Source organism: Electrona antarctica (genome assembly GCF_951216825.1).
Source record: "Electrona antarctica genome assembly, chromosome: 14".
Taxonomy (NCBI): Eukaryota; Metazoa; Chordata; class Actinopteri; order Myctophiformes; family Myctophidae; genus Electrona; species Electrona antarctica.
The window spans coordinates 2,023,588-2,046,498 of record NC_136795.1 but is presented as its reverse complement, the minus strand read 5'-3'; the positions used below and the strand labels follow the sequence as shown (position 1 = coordinate 2,046,498).

The window sequence follows — 22,911 nt, the reverse complement described above, 5'->3', positions numbered from 1 at the left end:
AGTGTAATTATACACCAGGGCAAGGGATTGAGTGCACCCTTACAGCCACACGTGCATGTACGTACACGCATGCGCGCACACACACACACACACACACACACACACACTGTACGTGCATGCGCGCAGACACACACACATACACAGTAACGCACCACCTGCATTCTGGGGTTGCGTTTTATACAAAAAAATTACCCAAAAACAACAGATCGAGTGATGAATAACTCCACTATTTTTATCATGTCTACCTCATTCGTTTAAAACACTGCTTCTCTCTGTGACACACACACACACACACACACACACACACACACACACACACACACACACACACACACACACACACACACACACACACACACACACACACACACACACACACACACACACACACACACACACACACACACACACACACACACACAGACAGATCAACAACGTCGGCTCTCGATAAAGCTCAGAGGTCAAATAAACCCTGGGCAGTTTTACAAGGAAGGAAAGCTGATATTTTCCCAAAGTAAAAAAGCCCCCCGTCCCGTCCTGTCCTGTCCCGGCCACTTCCTTCCTATCTGAAAGTCTACTTTCTAGTAAAAGTCTGCCACCTGTGACGGAGAGAGGCCATGGTTTGACCCGATTAGTTTTACGGACTATTACCTCCTCATGTGGGCCTCCTTAGGCCCGTCTATACCTCCTCATGTGGGCCTCCTTAGGCCCGTCTATACCTCCTCATGTGGGCCTCCTTAGGCCCGTCTATACCTCCTCATGTGGGCCTCCTTAGGCCCGTCTATACCTCCTCATGTGGGCCTCCTTAGGCCCGTCTATACCTCCTCATGTGGGCCTCCTTAGGCCCGTCTATACCTCCTCATGTGGGCCTCCTTAGGCCCATCACAATGATTACATCACTATACCTCCTCATGTGGGCCTCCTTAGGCCCGTCACAATGATTACATCACTATACCTCCTCATGTGGGCCTCCTTAGGCCCATCACAATGATTACATCACTATACCTCCTCATGTGGGCCTCCTTAGGCCCATCACAATGATTACATCACTATACCTCCTCATGTGGGCCTCCTTAGGCCCATCACAATGATTACATCACTATACCTCCTCAAGTGGGCCTCCTTAGGCCCGTCACAATGATTACATCACTATACCTCCTCATGTGGGCCTCCTTAGGCCCGTCACAATGATTACATCATTGCCTAAATCACTATTTTTGCATAATTTTTTGCATAATCTGTCGAAAAATAATCGCAGAAATAGTTGATCTTGTAGATCTTGTCATCTTGTAGATCAACCATCTCCGTACATTTAACCATAAAAAATTATTACATGTATCTGCGATTCATTTTAATAGTTACATTATTTGCCATAATCAGCATCATGTGCAGTTTGTGATTACAAAGTCTAAAAGGCAAACGGAAATACAAATATTTAACGTTCCAATGTTCAAAGCAAAATTATTTGTGTGACAATTAAATAACCAACCTTAATTGGTAATGGTGACACAGCCCTAGTTGTTGCACCGAATGTCCAATTAAATAACCAACCTTAATTGGTAATGGTGACACAGCCCTAGTTGTTGCACCGAATGTCCAATTAAATAACCAACCTTAATTGGTAATGGTGACACAGTCCTAGTTGTTGCACCGAATGTCCAATTAAATAACCAACCTTAATTGGTAATGGTGACACAGCCCTAGTTGTTGCACCGAATGTCCAATTAAATAACCAACCTTAATTGGTAATGGTGACACAGTCCTAGTTGTTGCACCGAATGTCCAATTAAATAACCAACCTTAATTGGTAATGGTGACACAGCCCTAGTTGTTGCACCGAATGTCCAATTAAATAACCAACCTTAATTGGTAATGGTGACACAGCCCTAGTTGTTGCACCGAATGTCCAATTAAATAACCAACCTTAATTGGTAATGGTGACACAGTCCTAGTTGTTGCACCGAATGTCCAATTAAATAACCAACCTTAATTGGTAATGGTGACACAGCCCTAGTTGTTGCACCGAATGTCCAATTAAATAACCAACCTTAATTGGTAATGGTGACACAGCCCTAGTTGTTGCACCGAATGTCCAATTAAATAACCAACCTTAATTGGTAATGGTGACACAGCCCTAGTTGTTGCACCGTATGTCCAAACTCATGTACCGTACCTGCTGCTTATGGTGACCGTAGGTCGCATTTACTATGAAAACCTCATCTCCTGTCCGTCCGTTAGTTAACCCACCTGACCTGAGATCAGATTCTAAACCTCATCTGTCCATCCGTTAGTTAACCCACACTGACCTGAGATCAGATTCTAAACCTCATCTGTCCATCCGTTAGTTAACCCACTTTGACCTGAGATCAGATTCTAAACCTCATCTGTCCATCCGTTAGTTAACCCACACTGACCTGAGATCAGATTCTAAACCTCATCTGTCCATCCGTTAGTTAACCCACTTTGACCTGAGATCAGATTCTATAAATGTCTTCTACATCCTGGCAGTTTTCTGAAAAAGCTATGTTTCTATGTCAGTCGTTCTTCGATTTTTCAAAAATAGCAGACCTACAAGCTCATAGCGCGCCACTCGGTGGCGCGCTATGAGCTTGTAGATCTGCTATTTTTCAATGGCTAAAGCATAACAAAATGCTTAAAACACCAAAAAGGGTTCACGACCAAAATGGGTTAATCACCCACTCCTCCATATATGGTCACGCCGCGTGACTTCACGTCTCCATATATGGTCACGCCTCGTGACATCACGTGACATCATGAAGACCCTTAGATCTCCATATATGGTTGTCAGTGCATCACGCCATGCACGTGACACGTTCCACACGTGTCCATCTGACATAATCAAGCCCTCTATACAGGGAAGATTGGATCATCACCTAGATGGAGCCGGCCAGCAACTCACTCCACATCTGACCTCAAACCTGACCTGTTCTGACATTCCATATGTTGATCTGACCTCATCAAACCCTGTACACTCAAGACACGCTCCATATATGGCCAGTACAGAACTCATTCCACATGTTGATGGATGCGTGCGTGTGACCCCAGGGCGCCTTACTGGTGTATGCTACAGTATGTCTATACTGTACATAGATACGTTGGTTTTATCTCCTTGCTCTCCCTCTTTCCTAGAAAACAATTAGACCACACATCAAAACAGACTTCATCCACGTACTGCTAATAATAACGTGACAATAAAACCCGAATGGACCACATCAACTATTACTACTAACTACTGATGACAGAAACACTAGCGCTACAAAAAGAACATGTGGAGGAAGGTTTCTGGTTCCAGCAGGAAAAAAGGACAGGTTGTACTGAGGAAGAGGAAAGACAGAAAAAAAGAATAACCCAGAGAAACGTGATCTGTTCGTGTGCTGAGAGAGAGAGAGCAAGAGCGAGAGCGAGAGCGAGAGCGAGAGCGAGAGCGACAGAGACAGAGACAGAGACAGAGACAGAGACAGAGAGAGAGACAGAGAGAGAGAGAGAGAGAGAGAGAGAGAGAGAGAGAGAGAGAGAGAGACAGAGACAGAGACAGAGACAGAGAGAGAGACAGAGACAGAGAGAGAGTCGCGCTGCGATGCGTTGTGAGCTTGTAGATCAGCTATTTTCAGCAAGAGCATGGCTGCCAAAATCAACTGTAGATTTAGTCAACTAAAATCTGATATCTGATATTTTGTCGACTAAAACTAGACTAACACTAAAACATTCCAGGTGACTAAAATGTCACTGAAACTAAATTGAAAACTATTGAAGAGACTATATACTATGACTAAAACTAAAATAAAAATGTGCTGCCAAAAACAACAATGGTGCTCACAGAGAGAGAGAGCCTGTACTACTGTATGTAAAGAAGTGTTCAGGACTAGCATGGCAGCGAGCCACCATGATATTAAAGAAGTGTTCAGGACTAGCATGGCAGCGAGCCACCATGATATTAAAGAAGTGTTCAGGACTAGCATGGCAGCGAGCCACCATGATATTAAAGAAGTGTTCAGGACTAGCATGGCAGCGAGCCACCATGATATTAAAGAAGTGTTCAGGACTAGCATGGCAGCGAGCCACCATGATATTAAAGAAGTGTTCAGGACTAGCATGGCAGCGAGCCACCATGATATTAAAGAAGTGTTCAGGACTAGCATGGCAGCGAGCCACCATGATATTAAAGAAGTGTTCAGGACTAGCATGGCAGCGAGCCACCATGATATTAAAGAAGTGTTCAGGACTAGCATGGCAGCGAGCCACCATGATATTAAAGAGGTGTTCAGGACTAGCATGGCAGCGAGCCACCATGATATTAAAGAAGTGTTCAGGACTAGCATGGCAGCGAGCCACCATGATATTAAAGAAGTGTTCAGGACTAGCATGGCAGCGAGCCACCATGATATTAAAGAAGTGTTCAGGACTAGCATGGCAGCGAGCCACCATGATATTAAAGAAGTGTTCAGGACTAGCATGGCAGCGAGCCACCATGATATTAAAGAAGTGTTCAGGACTAGCATGGCAGCGAGCCACCATGATATTAAAGAAGTGTTCAGGACTAGCATGGCAGCGAGCCACCATGATATTAAAGAAGTGTTCAGGACTAGCATGGCAGCGAGCCACCATGATATTAAAGAAGTGTTCAGGACTAGCATGGCAGCGAGCCACCATGATATTAAAGAAGTGTTCAGGACTAGCATGGCAGCGAGCCACCATGATATTAAAGAAGTGTTCAGGACTAGCATGGCAGCGAGCCACCATGATATTCCACTTCTTCCTTCGATGATTCACGACACACAAACTGTGGTTATAAAAACACAAGGGGCTGCTTCAGATCCCGACGAGAGATTCGAAGAGACAGAATTTGGCCGTCCAGTTGTATTGGATTTAACAGTCATGTCACGGTCCCGACGCAACTTAAAGCACCATTTATACTTGGACGGTGACGCGCACCGAAAATAGCCGATCCACATAAGCTTATAGATCGGATTTTCGCGCGCATAACACATTCTCTGGCCTCGGAATCTTCCCCCGCGTCACGTCATAGACTCTTTATCTCTCTTCAGTAATTTGATGCTTCAAAATTAAATCCCACGGGTTTTAGAGCAGAACATTACTTGCCCTCCAGTTCAGCGACACACACACACACACACACACACACACACACACACACACACACACACACACACACACACACACACACACACACACACACACACACACACACACACACACACACACACACACACACACACACACACACACACACACACACACACACACACACACACACACCTAATTCATAACAGACTTGACATCAGTGCTCATCATAGCTGAAGCCAATGCATGACTTCAGAATCATTATAAATAGTCACATAGGAAAAAAAGTGGGGAAAAAGACTTGTTCTAGAACTTCTGCTTCATAAAAGTTGAAAAAAAAACAAAAAACTGTGCATGTCATGATGTCTGCATGCACGTATGATGAAACTAAGGGTATATGAATGCTCATCTATTTTTGAATAGCGGATTAATAGTAGCTAGAAGTAACAAAAGAAATGTCAAATTGTTGTAAAATGTGCATTTGTACTGTGCAGGTAGTGGCGTATAGCAAGTATAAAGTACAGAACAATGTCCATACCAAAGTAATAGTACCTAAAAAGTGTAAAAAGTACAGCACTTCTTTCTGTCAGGGACACACACAGGTCCCGGCAGATGAGATGATATTTATATTGTGTGCGTGCGTGCGTGCGTGCGTGCGTGCGTGCGTGCGTGCGTGCGTGCGTGCGTGCGTGCGTGCGTGCGTGCGTCATTAGCCTGCTGACCAAATCAAAACAAACAAGCGTAGAGTAGTGGTAGAGGGATGCTGTACTCTTGTCGTATCGTATCGTATGATGTCCTCATGATGCCCATGTGAAAGATGTGGGAGGAGAACGCCAGCAATTACATTAAACGTTTCCTTTGTCCGTGTGTGTCTGTCTGTCTGTCTGTCTGTCTGTCTGTCTGTGTGTGTGTGTGTGTGTGTGTGTGTGTGTGTGTGTGCATGCGTAAGTGCGTTCTTGTCACAACCATTAATGTGATCCCAATTTGAGTTTTCTGAAGAGAATACTATTCATAAAGGATATCAACGGATGCAGTGTGTGCGTGCGTGCATGGGTGCGTGCGTGCGTGCGTGCGTGCGTGCGTGCGCTCTGGGAATGGAGGATGTGCTTCCTCCTCGGTCAGAAGGGTTGATAGTAAACAGACAAAAACAAATGTGGTTCAGCCTAAATTATCTGTTGCATTCTAGAGCTAAATGTGCACGAGAACCATCCCAGGGCTGATCCCAGAACAGAACCATCCCAGGGCTGATCCCAGAGCAGAACCATCCCAGGGCTGATCCCAGAACAGAACCATCCCAGGGCTGATCCCAGAACAGAACCATCCCAGGGCTGATCCCAGAACAGAACCATCCCAGGGCTGATCCCAGAACAGACTATAGTTTGGAGGAAAAATGCTGCTTTGTGTCCCAAAGTGACTTAAAAAAATTACTGCTATTCATTTTAAAATACCCTGCACATACAACATAAGTAAGTAGCCTTGCCGAGCCATGAGGCCCATAGGGGCAGGAGCCTATCTCCTGTTTCTGTAGCGTGAGGCAGCTTGATGTACAAGTACACCCCCTGGACATGACGCTAGTATGTCGCAGGGACTTACCCCCAATCCAACCCTTGATGCTGAGTGTCAAGCAGGGAGGCACTGGGTCCCATTTTTACAGTCTTTGGTATGACCCGGCCGGGGATTGAACCCCGACCTCCCAGTCTCAGGGCGGACACTCTAACCACAAGGCCACTGAGCCGGCACATAACATACTGTACATAATGACACAATGTGACATATAGCTCCGTTTACACAGCGCTGTACCCCATCCATCCGTATATATGCTTTCCATAGTTGTAACTGTTTTATTATACTATAGACCGGTGCCCGGCTGTAGAGCACCGAGTCGGTGGAACGATGGAAGTTGGACATCCATGCCCCATCCGGCTATACAATACCCGTTGTACCCGTGTGTCAGAGTACCCGTTCCACCTATCTGTCTGTGTCCCTTTTATGCCCATATACGGAGATTTCTGTATCTGTCTCTCCGTGTCCCTTTATTCCTATATATGGAGTTCTGTGTCAGGCATGCCCAAACGTGGAGTGTTGCGATGTCAGAACAGGCCAGCTCGGGCGGGGGCCCTGTCCTAGAGCCCGGGCAGAGAGACGCCTTTTTTGGCGGTTCTGGACAACCGTGGGTCCGACATATGTGACACCGGGCACTGCACTCCATGTGGGGGGGGGGGGGGGGGGGGGGGGGGGGGCAAACGGTTCTCGAGTTACGTGGCTGGCTTACAGACAAACGTACGTACAGAGACTTGGTGCATTTATAGATATAGATTTGAATTTCAATTTAATTTAATTGACTGGTACATTCAGCTGTGGGACGTGTGCATACATACAACTGATCTGTAATCACGTTTGCTCAAGGTGTGCCGTCGCTTCGTGCTGCATTGTGAGCTTGTAGATCAGCTATTTTTATTTATGGGATTTCGTAGATTTGTTTGTTGGGTTGATTTAAAATGTATACAATTATTTAAAAATAATATATTTAAGTTAAGTTTTTTTTAAAGTTTTTATGGGTCATGACCCATAAACATCGGTCTGTGACCCACAAAGATCTAAACTGTTTGGGAAACAGTGGTTTAGAATCGTGGGGACAAGGCCACCTGTGCAACAGCACCTCCCGCTGGCCATCAGCAGAGTTGCAGTTGTGGGAGTCAAGTCTAGAACCAGAGGTATCATTAAAAACTAAAACCTCTAAAAGTTGCCCCATTTCCCCAAAAAAATAGTGAATAGCAAAGTTATCGCTGTTTTGAAGAGGAAAAAGGCCAATGTCTGTCTATAACGACATGCCCAAAATATGGATGCCAGCAGGTTGAAAGCGTAGTAGGCCCGTCTGTCACGATTACACATTTAAGTTACAAATAATTGTGATTAACAATTTAATTGTGTTTTTTGGGGCATTGAACATTACAATGAATAATTCTGTTTGCACTTTAAGCTTTGTAATCACAAATTTCACAGGGCAGATAATAATTACAAATAACAGAAATACAAATAAATCACTGATATACATTTAATAATTTAATCATTTTTTGTTTCCCCCCCCAAAAAAAATTCCATAGAGCGGACATAGTTGATCTACAAGCTTATAACACGTGCTGTACGCTTGTAGATGTCTGTCATTTCTAAACATTTTGAAAAATGTTTGAAAATGAAAATGGACATTTTTCAACATGGAAAAGATTGACGATTATGCAAAAGATAATTGCAATTACCTCCAAAAATTATAAACTGACTTATACTGGATATCTTGTCCACTAGTACCTTCCTAACATTTTACTCTAGTTTTTATTTGTTGACAAAATTGTCAATATATTTAGTCTTAGTCATCATAGCTTAGTTTTCATGGTTTACCTTTTTTCACTAAATGGAGTCGACGAACATTTTTCGTCATAGAATTAGTTGACAAAATCAACACTGGGTAACATCCACCTCCCCTTTTGGGGTTCTGGACAGTATTCAAAAATGTAAAAAATGTGATGCTGCTATATAAATATTTTAAGTTTTTCAGAAAGCTTAGGTCAGTATTTAGAAGGCGTTTTTTTAGAAATCGGTTTCAGTTACAGTGAAACCATAACAATGATGGGTTACAAGCTTCATAAGGGCTTACACGCACGCACGCACGCACGCTATGGGAAAATCCCATATGTTGTACTTCGCCCAGCAGACAGACACACCCCACACACAGAGCAGACACACTCGACTGCATCGGACCTGAACAGGTGAGTTCATTAATACTGTGACTTCCTGAGATTATAAACCCAGTATAGACTGAATGCCATACATTTTTGCATCAGTATTGTTGGTCGTTTTGCCAGTAGACTAACAGGACAAACAAAAGCATGACCAATCGTGATAGAATAAAGCGGTGGTTTTCAAACGTCATGATCCAAAAGAAAGAAAAAATAAAAATCTTTTGAAATATTATATATATTTTCAAATGTAGGAAATGAAAATGGGATTTTTACTCTAGTTTTTAACTCCATAAAAAATTGACTTCGGAGACTCCGTGCCCAAACACAGCCTCCTGCTGCTGCACTGGTTTGCCAACACGATCGAGATGGATAACAATGATGTCATTAGGCAGAAAAGCCTAAAACAAATCTTAAAAAAAACAACTATGTCCCATAACTCAATGGACAGGATTTGAGACGAGGTGACAGATTCAGAGAGAGAGAGAGAGAGATAGAGAGATACAGAGACAGAGACAGAGACAGAGACAGAGACAGAGACAGAGAGACAGACAGAGAGAGAGAGAGAGAGAGAGAGACAGAGAGAGAGACAGAGAGAGAGAGAGAGAGAGAGAGAGACAGAGAGACAGAGAGACAGAGAGAGAGAGAGAGAGAGAGAGAGAGAGAGACAGAGAGAGAGAGAGAGACAGAGAGAGAGAGAGAGACTGTACTGTATGTAAATAACTAGCATGGCAGCGAGCCATGATATTCCACTTCTTCCTTCAATGATTCACGAAGGTGCTGCTTCTCATTCAGGTGATTAGGTTGATTAGGTTCAGGTGATTAGGTTGCTTGACATCAATGATTCGTGCACCAAATACACATGACCAGTGTTTCTCCTGTGAGACGTTTAGATCAGCGTCAAGCTGTGTCAGTTTCCAACATGCTACCTTCCAGGCGTGGGGACAACAGTACCTCCTGCTGGTCTATCAGTGGCGTTGCAGCCAGGGCGAGTGGCCTTTGCTATACTCGTGTCTATCTATGGATATAAACCATTTAACTCCTCGATGGCGACTTCCACATTCTGCTGACGTAATGTTGGAATTCTGTGTGAAACATCTTTACGGTATAATGGAAGCCAAACAAGTTGGTCAAGTTGGGGGATTTTTCGAGATTCATATCAGGAGAAATGCTGCCGATAAAATCCACCTCCTCTTTTACAGTTTCGTTTTCAGTGAAATCAGGCTTCACCTTCTCTCTCGCTCTCTCCCCCCCCCTCCCCCCTCTCCCCCCCCCCCCCCCCCCCCTCTCTCCCTCCCCCCCTCTCTCGACATTTGCCCACACTTTATTTCTATTTACTTTACAGTTTATTTAGATTACACAGGCGAGGCGACAGACAGGTCTCCTCCCCTCCTTTTTTGACTCTTTGGTCTCCTCTCCTCTCCTCCTGTGTATGACTGCGCCATCTGCACGGCGAGTGGGGACCTTATATTAGAGGTGGAGACGTAACAGCAGGAGCAGGCAGCACTGCAGTCAGTGTTAATGAAACCAGATAAGATTGCGTTGCTTGGACCCGTGCGTTGATGGGACATTTAGATTTAAAAGGCGAACGGATGGAAGTGTGGATAAAAGAACGGCTGTGCGCAACAACGAGAGGGGGACTAACGTTAGCTTCGCATTAGCTGGTTAGCTAACGTGGTCATAACTACAGCACAACAAGCCTCCAGTCTGGTGTGCTTGTGAATGAAACATGTGGAAGCTAACGTTCATCTCTAGCGGTCTAGCCCCATATGGAACCCCTCTCTGTAATTCTCAAATATGTTAATACATCTTTCTTCAATCAATCAATCCCTCTGCTATGTAGCTTATATAATAATAGCCCATAGCTGGCGTAGTAGGGGCCATAAGGGGCTGCTGACGTTCGACAATCTGAGAAACTAGGAGTTAAAAAACACACCAACAAACTCGTCTTAGTGTGTGTGTGTGCGTGCGTGTGTGTGTGTGTCAATAAAGTTTTTACGTTTTCTCATGCCCCCCATGTAATGCACAATTGAGTATTCATAGTCGTTCTCAACCTGTGGGTCCCCACATGATTTGGGGGTGGGGGGGAGGACCCCAGGGCCAGATGACAGTGAAGTGACAATTTAAGGACTTTTAAGACTTCTATAATAGCCTACCTCAAAGGCTCTAAAAGAAAAATACCATTACTGCATGAAAAGTAATCAGCAAACCATGCTATAAAACTGGTCAAACATTGGCCAGATTATTAAATAATAAAGAAAGTGGCGACAATTGTGAAAATAGCCGATCTACAAGTTCACAACGAGATTGTAGATCTATTTTCACAATATTTATCTGTGGAACCATTCTGTTGCTTGTCTGGGTGGGGGGTCCCCAGTTCAAATATGATTACTTTGGGGGGGTCACAGCCTGAAAAGGTTGAGAACCTTCACTGATATAGACTAACAGAATATTTCTAAAATTGCTACCACCTTGATATAATATAAAAATCACACCCGTGTGAACTGAGTGGTGCAAGGTCTTATATAGCCTGATCAGCTGTGGTCTGACGTAATGTCAGTGACCATAGTAACCATGCTCATTTTTTTGGGTCCCATGTACAGGTACACACATACATAGACGCATACATACAGACAAAGCTGGTTATTGGAGTGGTTTGCACCACTCAAAAATGTAACTTGCGTAACCTTATGTTACTATTCATTGATTCACTCGTATACCAAAATCCATTTGGAAAAAATAAATAATTCACCTGTGTGAAGTGAGGGGCGCTCACTTCTCATTATCTAACGTTGGGATAGTTGGTGTCAAGGTGATGTATGATTGCTCAGTAGTTGCTGATGTCTGCTCAGGAGGTTTGAGTGTTTGCTCAGACCGAAAAAGATTTAGAGGGAACATTGGTTGTGACCCATAAAAATGGGTCCCCACTCACTGTTTGGGAAACGGTGGAATACACTAATAGAACTGACCATCAAGTCTTCCTTGTTTTCTTTATCCTCTTCTGTAGATTGATCATGTCTGGACATCATCACCTGATGCCAGGACATCTCCTGACGTACACCTTAGCTCTACTTCTAGCCTCCACGACCGTGTCGGCTGCCGTCCAAAAGCTCAAATCAATAAACGACCTGAAAAAGGTCGACTTTGGAGACTCCGTGCCCAAACACAGCCTCCTGCTGCTGCACTGGTTTGCCAACATGATCGAGATGGATAACAACGATGTCATAGAACTGACCTTTGAGCCAAACGAGGGAGATTACGGCGCTCATTATTATGGCAACTTCGAACAGATTCTGGACCAACTGCCTCGGGGATACCACTACTACACAATCGGCAACCTCAACCCGGATCTGAGCAGCTCCGTTAGACTGCCTCCTTATGTCACCCGTTCGCCTCATCACTTAATGGGAGACGAGGAAACAAACAGAGACCGGATCATAATGAGGGTCAGAGAGGACGATAGTGACGACCCGACCATCGACCAGGTGTACATCACTCAGCACTACGGACTCGACCAGGACAGGAGCCGCTACGACCCGGCACACACCTACCGCATCACCAACAACCTGCTGAGAGAGATCAGTCTGTTCACTACTACGGGAGGAAACCAACGCAGACCACTGCAGGAGATCCGAGACCACTTTGGCAGTAACGTCGAGGATTACCAACTGAGGGACTTTGAAAACATGGGGGGAGACCTCGCTTGCGTCGGGTTGCTGCTGTTCATCGTGATCAAAGAAAGGCATTGCCCCGTGAAACCCAGGAAGCAACCCAGGAAGCAACCCAGGAAGCAACGCTCCGCAGCTCGTTCGGCCGACTCGGTCATCGACATTCCAGACGACACACAAGCCAGGCCACAAGCCAGGCCAAATGTCTCATCTCAAAACTCATGTCCAAGTCAGTGTACAGTGTGTGTCTGTTGTGTAATATTTGTTGTAATAATTGTAATTGTGAGTATTGTGATATGGGCGGTAACAAGGGCGTAACAATTGAAACGTGGGGGTGCAAGGTTTCTGCCCGATATGCAACGACATGTAATAGGTCACCGTTTCCCACACAGTGGGTCGGGACCCATTTGTGGGTCGCGGGCCAGCTCCTTTGGGTCACAAGTCGAGAAATGTCCTTTCCTATATTAAAAAATAAATAAAAACATTTCAAAAGATTTTCCCCTTTCCATGTTTTAAAAATGTAGCAGCAAAACAAATCTAACAAATTCTATACATTGAATATAATTAATAAGTAGTGATAATAGTGATGATATAATTAAGAAGCTCCCAATGTGGCTTTGTTCCGCATTTGTGAGCTTGTAGATCTGCCATTTTCACTAGTTTGGGTCCCAGATAAACATCTAGTTTCTCTTTTGGGTCACGAGCTAAAAGGTTAGTGAACCACAGCATTAGACCACAGACAGACAGACCCACATTTGATACATTTAGTTTGTCATTATTTTGTTTTTATATCTGGAACCCCAACTATAATCTACACTGTGCAATCATCCATGTTTATTTAACTCATGTACAAATGGAACCAAATGTGTCCTTACAGATCAATTTGGTTCACATTTGGTTCCATGTGTACACTCTCAGAGTTAGACCTGAGAGGGTCAATTTGGTTCCATTTGTACACTCTCAGAGTTAGACCTGAGAGGGTCCATTTGGTTCCATTTGTACACTCTCAGAGTTACAGACCTGTAAGGGTCCATTTGGCTCCATTTGTACACTCAGAGTTACAGACCTGTAAGGGTCCATTTGGCTCCATTTGTACACTCTCAGAGTTAGACCTGTAAGGGTCCATTTGGACCTCTGAGTCCTACACAATGCCATTACTGTACATCATTTTAACAAACTGGTGTTTTAGTATTGTACACTACCACTCGTCCCTGTGGAGGCCCTGCTATAGCCTGCCTTTATGCTTCGTTTTACTTTATTCTCCATTGTTGCTACTACTTATTTGTGACCAGGGGTCATCAATGATGTCCATGCACGGAGGCAAAGACTTGGTCTTGTCCATGGTGGCCCATTTTGAGGCAATCCAGCCCGTCGTGGGACTTTGGATGTTTTATTTTAGTTAAAGTAACGGTTTGACCAGTTGTACTGATTTTATTTCTGTTACTGCCGAGATTGTTTTTATTTGCTCTATTTTCAAGTCTTCCTTTAAGTAACGATGAATCGGGTTGTTGTAAATGTATGTGTGCGTATATATATATGTTTTAAGTTATATGGGTAAAAGCAAAAGGGGGGTAAGGGTTTAATAGGTTTTATACTTCATCCTACTCCTTTTCGGACATTGTTGGTGTAATTCTTTGCTTTAATGTATTTGTTTTCAAATAATGTTCGAAATAAACACATTCATTCATTTTTATACACCATTATAAAGTTCTTATTTTGAACATTTACTGAATGTCAGTCTCCATGTTTTATTCAGAATAATGATGTATGACACTGATTTACTAGGACACTATGGGACACTAGGAGTCCAACTAGTACCACTGATTTACTAGGACACTATGGGACATTAGGAGTCCAACTAGTACCAGTGGTTACTGGTTCTCAAATGTTTCATATGCAAGGACCCCCATAACTTTGAGAGGAACCAAATGGACCCGTAAGGGTACATTTGTACACTCTCAGAGTTACAGACCTGTAAGGGTCCATTTGGCTCAATGTGTACACTCTCAGAGTTACAGACTTGTAAGGGTCCATTTGGCTACAGTAGTACAGTAGTACAAATGGCTACAGTAGCTCTTTACATGTTATGGGTGATATTATTTTTCCAGTATTTTGTATGTACAGTACGTGGCAAAAGTGGAACTTTGACAAAAATGTCCACCAGAAGGCAAGCCAGCAGGCAAGGAGTAGGACACCCGTTTGTGACCGATTGTGGATATAGGATTATATATCCAACTTGCACTGACGTACCTTATTGTACACAGGAGAACATAATACAGAAAAGTAGCTTGGTGTAATTCATGAATTGTGTCACATTTGTCTTTGTGTTCTGCCTTTTCAGTGCACTGATGTCATTCTGGACAATAACGTTTATTGTTAAAAGTGTCAAATGTGATTAAAGTGTCAAATGTGATTAATCAATGATTTGTGTGACAATGAAGTCAACTTAACAACCTTTCGACCTGATACCAGATTCTACAAATGTCTTACAAAACCAGTAAGACAGTTTTCAGAAAAACTTATGTTTCTATATCAGTTGTTCTCAAACTATTTCATGTCAAGGAGCCCCAGAATTATCTGTAATTGGCCACCGACCCCCATCTGAAAATATGTTGTTCCAGGGACCTCCCCCCCAGGAGCAAAGATTTGAGTTGAAAACGTTCACTCTGACAGAATATATTATATTCAAAGATTTGCGCCACATTTTCACGATTTTTCAAAAATAGCAGACCTACAAGCTCGTAGCGCGGCACTCGGTGCCGCGCTATGAGCTTGTAGATCTGCTATTTTCAATAGCTAAAGTAGAACAGAATGCTTAAAACACCAAAAGGGGTTCCCGCCCAAAATGGGTTAAATGTTGTAGTCTTGACAGCCATATGAAGGCTTGGTCTCTCACTGCTGTCTCTCCTGCTGCCTTGTTGTGGACTTGTTGAGCACAAACTCCAGACCAACAACAAGCCAATATTAGTGTATATTTGTACGTCTCTAAATGTTTTGATGAATTGAACAAGGTGGACCCGGCCTCTTGTAAACAAGTGTAATGCTTTTTTAACTCACAGTTAATAGTTTTTAAGTGGTGCAAACCACTTCCTTAAGTGACTATGGCCCTCATTTATCAATTGAGTGTAAAATATGCCCGAAATTAGAGTGTAGGTTTTGTAGTACACCCACGTCGCCACGGCATTTATAAAGTGATCGCAAACAGCTGATCCTTCCTTCATTTCGTTCCGACCTCGCCCTCGTTTTTGCGACATGAACAACTTTAATACGACCTGGAAACCATGGTTACAGGAAAAAAAAAGTTTCGCCTCCCCCCTCTCTCATACACACACAGACGCACGCACGAACACCTGCATGAATTAAATAAAGCTGTATGCCTACCCTGTCTGTTTCCCTCTCACCTCGCTTGCCTTGCTGTCATGTCCACGCACGCACGCACGCACGCACGCACGCACGCACGCACGCACGCACGCACGCACGCACGCACCTCAAGGCTACATGACACATCGCATCGCCATGAATGGAATACGTTTGTAGGCTAGGCCTATATAAATTTTACCCATTTGTGCGCAGTGCACGGCGAGTGAGTGAGTGAGTGAGTGAGTGAGTGATGCCTGCATGAGAGATAGAATGTCGTCAAGGCAGTCATAATCAACATTTATGGAGTGATTTGATCATTAATGAACGAATCATAAACATATGGATGAAGGCTTGCATGTGTGCTGGTATGTGCTGGCGACGCACGCCGCGGTCCCGTCCTCCCGACTCCCGAAAATGATCTCGCTTTTATCTGAATGACTGTCAAAGCACTTATTTAAATGGTGAATGATTAAGCCCCTTACGCCTATAGCCTACAATTGCAAATAGGCAAGCTGTATGCTTGTCATTGTCACTTGGAAATAAAGGCGTGCCGTGTGCAGTCCATGTATGCCTAATAATTATTTCATAATATCACAGGGATTATATAGGCATCTGATGTCACGAGCATGCGCTCCCAAATCATCTCACAAGTGCACTCGCATATACAAGGCCAGTAAAGCACTGTTTGATTAAGCACAAACTAGTACATTGTAAACATGTTATATTGTTTTTAATTGCGCGATTTTAATTGCTTGTAAAGTTGGAAATCTCTCTCTTTTTATTTTATTTATTGTTTGTACGTCTCTAGATGTTGTGATGAATTGAACATGGTGGACCCTATTGTAAAGAAGTGTAATGCTTTATGGTGTCGTCCACAGTTAACAGTTTTGAATTGAGTTGTGCTTGAAATGTACTGCAATTCTCCAAACTGTTAATAAATCTTTCAATCAATCAATCAATAGTTACACAACACTGTCCCATAACTGAGGCGCCCGCTGGCCTAGTGGTCCAGGCACATCATGCCACATATAGGCTCTGGCCTGACAGCGCGTCGCGTGTTCGAGTCCCGTTCATGACGACCTTTGCTGCATGTCTCTCCCCTTCTCTCTCTCTCCGTCAGTCTTCACTTGATACTATCAATAAAAAGGCAGAAAAGCCTAAGGGCCGATTCATACTCCTATTTTACCGCTGTTTCGGCGCTGTAGTGCCGAAATGATTTCGGCTCGTCAGAAATTTTCAGTAGCACCGAAGAGCCGACTTTAGGACGGTACCCCCAAGCCCCCCGCCCCGAACCTTAAATGAGGTCACATTGTAGGCTCTACAGAGCCGAACAGACTTTATCGTTATCTAATCACTCATCATGTACGTACATGTAAAAGAAGGTTTTGACTCTTATCTTTCTTACTCCATTGTCCATTGTCATACGTGACATCACAACTATGCAAGGTCTAAGACTTTCTCACCATGATAGAATGTCTTATCAAGATGTCACCAACTATCAACGCTACCTTCCCACACCCGAAGAGCCGACTTCAGGACGGTACCCGCCCCCCCGAACCTCAAATGAGGTCACATTGTAGGCTCTACAGAGCCGAACAGACTTTTATTCGGCTCTAAAATAAGAGTATGAATCGCGCCTTAAACAAAACAAAAACAATGTCCCATAACTCAATGAACAGGATTTGAGACGAGAGAGAGAGCGAGCGAGAGAGAGCGAGAGAGAGAGAGAGAGAGAGAGAGAGCTCTCATTCAGGTGATTAGGTTGCTTGATATCAACGATTTGCATGATTTGTGCATAAATACCACATACAAATAAAATAAAAATAAAAAGACTTCTGATCTTATGACCAGTGTTTAACCCTGTGTGTGACGTTTAGAGCAGGGATTTCATCATCAGTGAACTAGATTCTTGAAGTCAAGCCGTGTCAGTTTCCAACATTACCTTCCAGTTGTGGCGAGCGCCTTCTAGGGGCTGCGTGACATGAGAAGGCTAATGGTGGTGCTATATTTAATTTTAAATATATTAACATATTATGCAAATATATGGCAAGTATATGCAGAATATAGCCTATGCTGCATATATAAGCCATATTCAGGTTCATATATGTGCATATATGTGGATGAATAGGAAATGTATGTCTCTATATAGCTTATGCAATTTATATTTCCATGTGGGGGGGTGCGTCAGTTAGGTCGGAAGGTAACAGGGGGTGCGTCAGTTAGGTCGGAAGGTCACAGGGGGTGCGTCAGTTAGGTGGGAAGGTAACAGGGGGTGCGTCAGTTAGGTCGGAAGGTAACAGGGGGTGCGTCAGTTAGGTCGGAAGGTAACAGGGGGTGCGTCAGTTAGGTCGGAAGGTAACAGGGGGTGCGTCAGTTAGGTCGGAAGGTAACAGGGGGTGCGTCAGTCAGGTCGGAAGGTAACAGGGGGTGCGTCAGTCAGGTCGGAAGGTAACAGGGGGTGTGTCAGTCAGGTCGGAAGGTCACAGGGGGTGCGTCAGTCAGGTCGGAAGGTCACAGGGGGTGCGTCAGTTAGGTCGGAAGGTAACAGGGGGTGCGTCAGTCAGGTCGGAAGGTAACAAGGGGTGCGTCAGTCAGGTCGGAAGGTAACAGGGGGTGCGTCAGTCAGGTCGGAAGGTAACAGGGGGTGCGTCAGTTAGGTGGGAAGGTCACAGGGGGTGCGTCAGTTAGGTGGGAAGGTCACAGGGGGTGCGTCAGTTAGGTGGGAAGGTCACAGGGGGTGCGTCAGTTAGGTCGGAAGGTAACAGGGGGTGCGTCAGTTAGGTCGGAAGGTAACAGGGGGTGTGTCAGTCAGGTCGGAAGGTAACAGGGGGTGCGTCAGTCAGGTCGGAAGGTAACAGGGGGTGTGTCAGTCAGGTCGGAAGGTCACAGGGGGTGCGTCAGTCAGGTCGGAAGGTCACAGGGGGTGCGTCAGTTAGGTCGGAAGGTAACAGGGGGTGCGTCAGTCAGGTCGGAAGGTAACAAGGGGTGCGTCAGTCAGGTCGGAAGGTAACAGGGGGTGCGTCAGTCAGGTCGGAAGGTAACAGGGGGTGCGTCAGTTAGGTGGGAAGGTCACAGGGGGTGCGTCAGTTAGGTGGGAAGGTCACAGGGGGTGCGTCAGTTAGGTGGGAAGGTCACAGGGGGTGCGTCAGTTAGGTCGGAAGGTAACAGTGGGTGCGTCAGTTAGGTCGGAAGGTCACAGGGGGTGCGTCAGTCAGGTCGGAAGGTAACAGGGGGTGCGTCAGTTAGGTCGGAAGGTCACAGGGGGTGCGTCAGTCAGGTCGGAAGGTAACAGGGGAAGGTAACGGGGGAAGGTAACGGGGGAAGGTAACGGGGGAAGGTAACGGGGGAAGGTAACGGGGGGTGCATGGCCTAAATGGTTTGGAACCGCTGCTCTAGAGGGTATGTGCATGCTTAAAGTGACGACACATCGAGTGGCAAAGCAATATGCAAAGTGAGTTTAAAATTGTTTAACGTCGTTTAATGCAATCAAATAGGACTTCACTTTATTTACTTTATACCTCATACTAAGCATTAAAGTATGAGGTATAAAGTACAGCAGCCTTGTGTTCCTAAAACAGAAAGATTGGGTATTGGGTAAGACTGACGTTATGTATCTTTCAGGACCTTTCACTGCTTTGTCTCAACCATTACTCAATAGCTCTGGTCTCAGCCACCGCGGTGGATATTTTGACATTCCGCTTTTTTTTTTTTTTTTTTTTAATGTTGCCACTACTGTTGGAGCAGCCATACACTACACAGGTTCATCCCGATGTTCTGGGCATCTTTGTAATGTTAGTGTTAGTAAAAAGCAGGTAAAAGTGAAGAGTAACGTTTGAGGCAGACTAACATCAGTCACTTTTCCATTCACTGTAGTAGAAGCTTGGTGCGGGGAAACCGCAGATGTGTCGTCCCTGCTTACAGGAAATGCGTCGGCTGCGACCATGAGACCCGTTACGGAATGGGTCAATACTCGTGTCTAATGACATGCTAATGACATGCTAATGACATGCTAATGACATGCTGACGTAATGTTGTGTGACACATCTTCACGGTGAAATGGAAGCCAAACAAGTTGGTCCAGTTGGGGGATTTTAATAGATTCATTTCAGGAGAAATGCTGCTGATAACATCCACCTCCTCCTCTAACAGTTTCATTTTCAGTGAAATCATAACACTGATGTGTTACAGGCTTCATAAGGGCTTACAGGCTGTCTCTCACACACACTCTCTCTCTCTCTCTCTCTCTCTCTCACAACAGCAGACACACTAGACTAGACAGCATCAGAACTGAACAGGTGAGTACATTAATATTCTGAGTGAGTGTATAGACTTAATTGTTTTTGCATTAGTATTGTTGCTCTTAACCCATTTTGACCTGAGATCAGATTCTAAAAATGTCTGTTTGAAAATGACAGTTTTCTGAAAAAGCTATGTTTCTATGTCAGTCGTTCTTCGATTTTTAAAAAATAGCAGACCTACAAGCTCGTAGCGCGCCACTCGGTGGCGCGCTACGAGCTTGTAGATCTGCTATTTTTCAATAGCTAAAGCACAACATAATGCTAACACCAAAAGGGGTTTCCGCCCAAAATGGGTTGAGGTCGTTTTGCCAGTAGATGAACATGAAATAAACAAAAGCATGACCAATTGTGAGAGAATAAAGCAGTCAGTGGTTCCCAAAGCTTTTCAGGTTGTGATCCAAAAGAGAGATAAGAAATGTGAAAATAGCAGATCTACAAGACCTGGAAGTTCAGCTATTTTTAAACGACGTATTAGTTCATTTATTTATGGAATTTGTTTGTTTAAAAACTTTTTTACATGTTTCTTTTTTTAATCTTTTGAAATATACAAACTGTTTTTTCAAATGTAGGAAAAGAAAATGAGATTTTTACTCTAGTTCTGTCCCATAAAAATGGGTCCCAACTCCCTGTTTGGGAAACAGTGGAATACAGCACTGACTATTGAGTCTTGCGTTTTTCTATCCTCTACTGTAGATCGATCATGTCTGGACTCCTGACGTACACCGTAGCTCTGCTTCTCACCTCCACGACCGTGTCGGCCTCCGTTCAAACGCTCGATTCAATCAACGACCTGAAAAAGGTCGACTTCGGAGACTCCGTGCCCAAACACAGCCTCCTGCTGCTGCACTGGTTTGCCAACACGATCGAAATGTACAACAACGATGTCATAGAACTGACCTTTGAGCCAAACGCAGGAGATTACGGCGCTCATTATTATGGCAATCATGAGGGGATGCTGAACCAACTGCCTCTGGGATACCACTACTACACTATCGGCAACCTCAACCCGCATGTGAGCAGCTCCGTTAGACTGCCTCCTTATGTCACCCGTTCACCTTATCACTTAATGGGAAACGAGGAAACAAACAGAGACCGGATCATAATTAGAGTCAGAGAGGACGATACTAGTGACGACCCGACCATCGACCAGGTGTACATCACTCAGCACGACGGACGAGGTCCGAGCTACGACCCGGCACACACCTACCGCATCACCAACAACCTGCTGAGAGACATCAGACTGTTCTCCACTACCACCACGGGAGGAAACCAACGCAGCTCACTGCGGGAGATCCGAGACCACATTGGCTGCAGTAACGTCGGCGATTCCCAACTGAGGGACATTGAAAACAGGTGGGGCGAGCTCGCTTGCGTCGGCTTGCTGCTGTTCATCGTGATCACGGAAAGGCGTTGCCCCGTGAGACCCAGGAAGCAACGCTCTGAGGCTCCTTCGGCCGACTCGGTCGTACACATTCCAGACGACGTGCCATATGAGCGGCCACACGCCCGGCAAAATACCTCGTCTCAAGACACATGTCTAAGTGAGAGTATAAAATGTATATTCTGTATGTTTGTAATACTAATTGTAATTGTAATAGTTCTGTCCGTGCCACTCCGTTGGTAACAAGGGGTAACAGTTGAAATGTGGAGATACAAGGTTTCTGCCCAACAGCAACGAAATGCATTAGGCCAGGGGTTCTCAACCCGTGGGTCGCGACCCCTCGGGGGGTCGCCAAATTATTTTAGGGGGTCCCCAAATTATTTTCAAAAAAAAAGAAAAAAAAAAAGATTTTTTTTAAATTTTATTTTCACGATTTTTCAAAAATAGCAGACCTACAAGCTCGTAGCGCGCCACTCGGTGGCGCGCTATGAGCTTGTAGATCTGCTATTTTTCAATAGCTAAATTATAACAATGCTTAAAACACCAAAAGGGGTTCCCGCCCAAAAGGGTTTAAGGTTATTGTAGCAGTCAATTTATATTGGGGGTCGGGAGGGGGCGGGGTGGGGGTCCCGAGACATTGCCAAAGCATTTCCGGGGGTCCCCGGCCAAAAACGTTGAGAACCCCTGCATTAGGCCACAGTTACAGACCTGTAAGGGTCCATTTGGACACTCTCAGAGTTACAGACCTGTAAGGGTCCATTTGGACACTCTCAGAGTTACAGACCTGTAAGGGTCCATTTGGACACTCTCAGAGTTACAGACCTGTAAGGGTCCATTTGTACACTCTCAGAGTTACAGACCTGTAAGGGTCCATTTGGACACTCTCAGAGTTACAGACCTGTAAGGGTCCATTTGTACACTCTCAGAGTTACAGACCTGTAAGGGTCCATTTGGACACTCTCAGAGTTACAGACCTGTAAGGGTCCATTTGGACACTCTCAGAGTTACAGACCTGTAAGGGTCCATTTGGACACTCTCAGAGTTACAGACCTGTAAGGGTCCATTTGTACACTCTCAGAGTTACAGACCTGTAAGGGTCCATTTGTACACTCTCAGAGTTACAGACCTGTAAGGGTCCATTTGTACACTCTCAGAGTTACAGACCTGTAAGGGTCCATTTGTACACTCTCAGAGTTACAGACCTGTAAGGGTCCATTTGTACACTCTCAGAGTTAGACCTGTAAGGGTCCATTTGTACACTCTCAGAGTTACAGACCTGTAAGGGTCCATTTGTACACTCTCAGAGTTAGACCTGTAAGGGTCCATTTGTACACTCTCAGAGTTACAGACCTGTAAGGGTCCATTTGGAC

At 44.6% G+C, this 22,911-nt stretch overlaps 1 protein-coding gene and 1 pseudogene across 2 annotated transcripts in view; one reads left to right on the top strand and one right to left on the bottom strand.

Moving 5' to 3' along the window:
- The window catches only part of LOC306936373 (septin-9-like), a 263,323-nt pseudogene that overhangs the window by 71,401 nt on the left and 169,011 nt on the right, over positions 1-22,911 (bottom strand). The gene's annotated exons all lie outside the window — the stretch shown is intronic.
- LOC306936207 (uncharacterized protein) overlaps positions 11,849-22,911 on the top strand; it is a gene marked incomplete at its 5' end in the record, with an annotated part of 22,005 nt that continues 10,942 nt past the window's right edge. The window contains one exon of the mRNA XM_079519700.1: positions 11,849-12,319. Within this exon, the coding sequence (XP_079375826.1) occupies positions 11,849-12,319 (471 nt within the window). The remainder of the gene's footprint in view (positions 12,320-22,911) is intronic.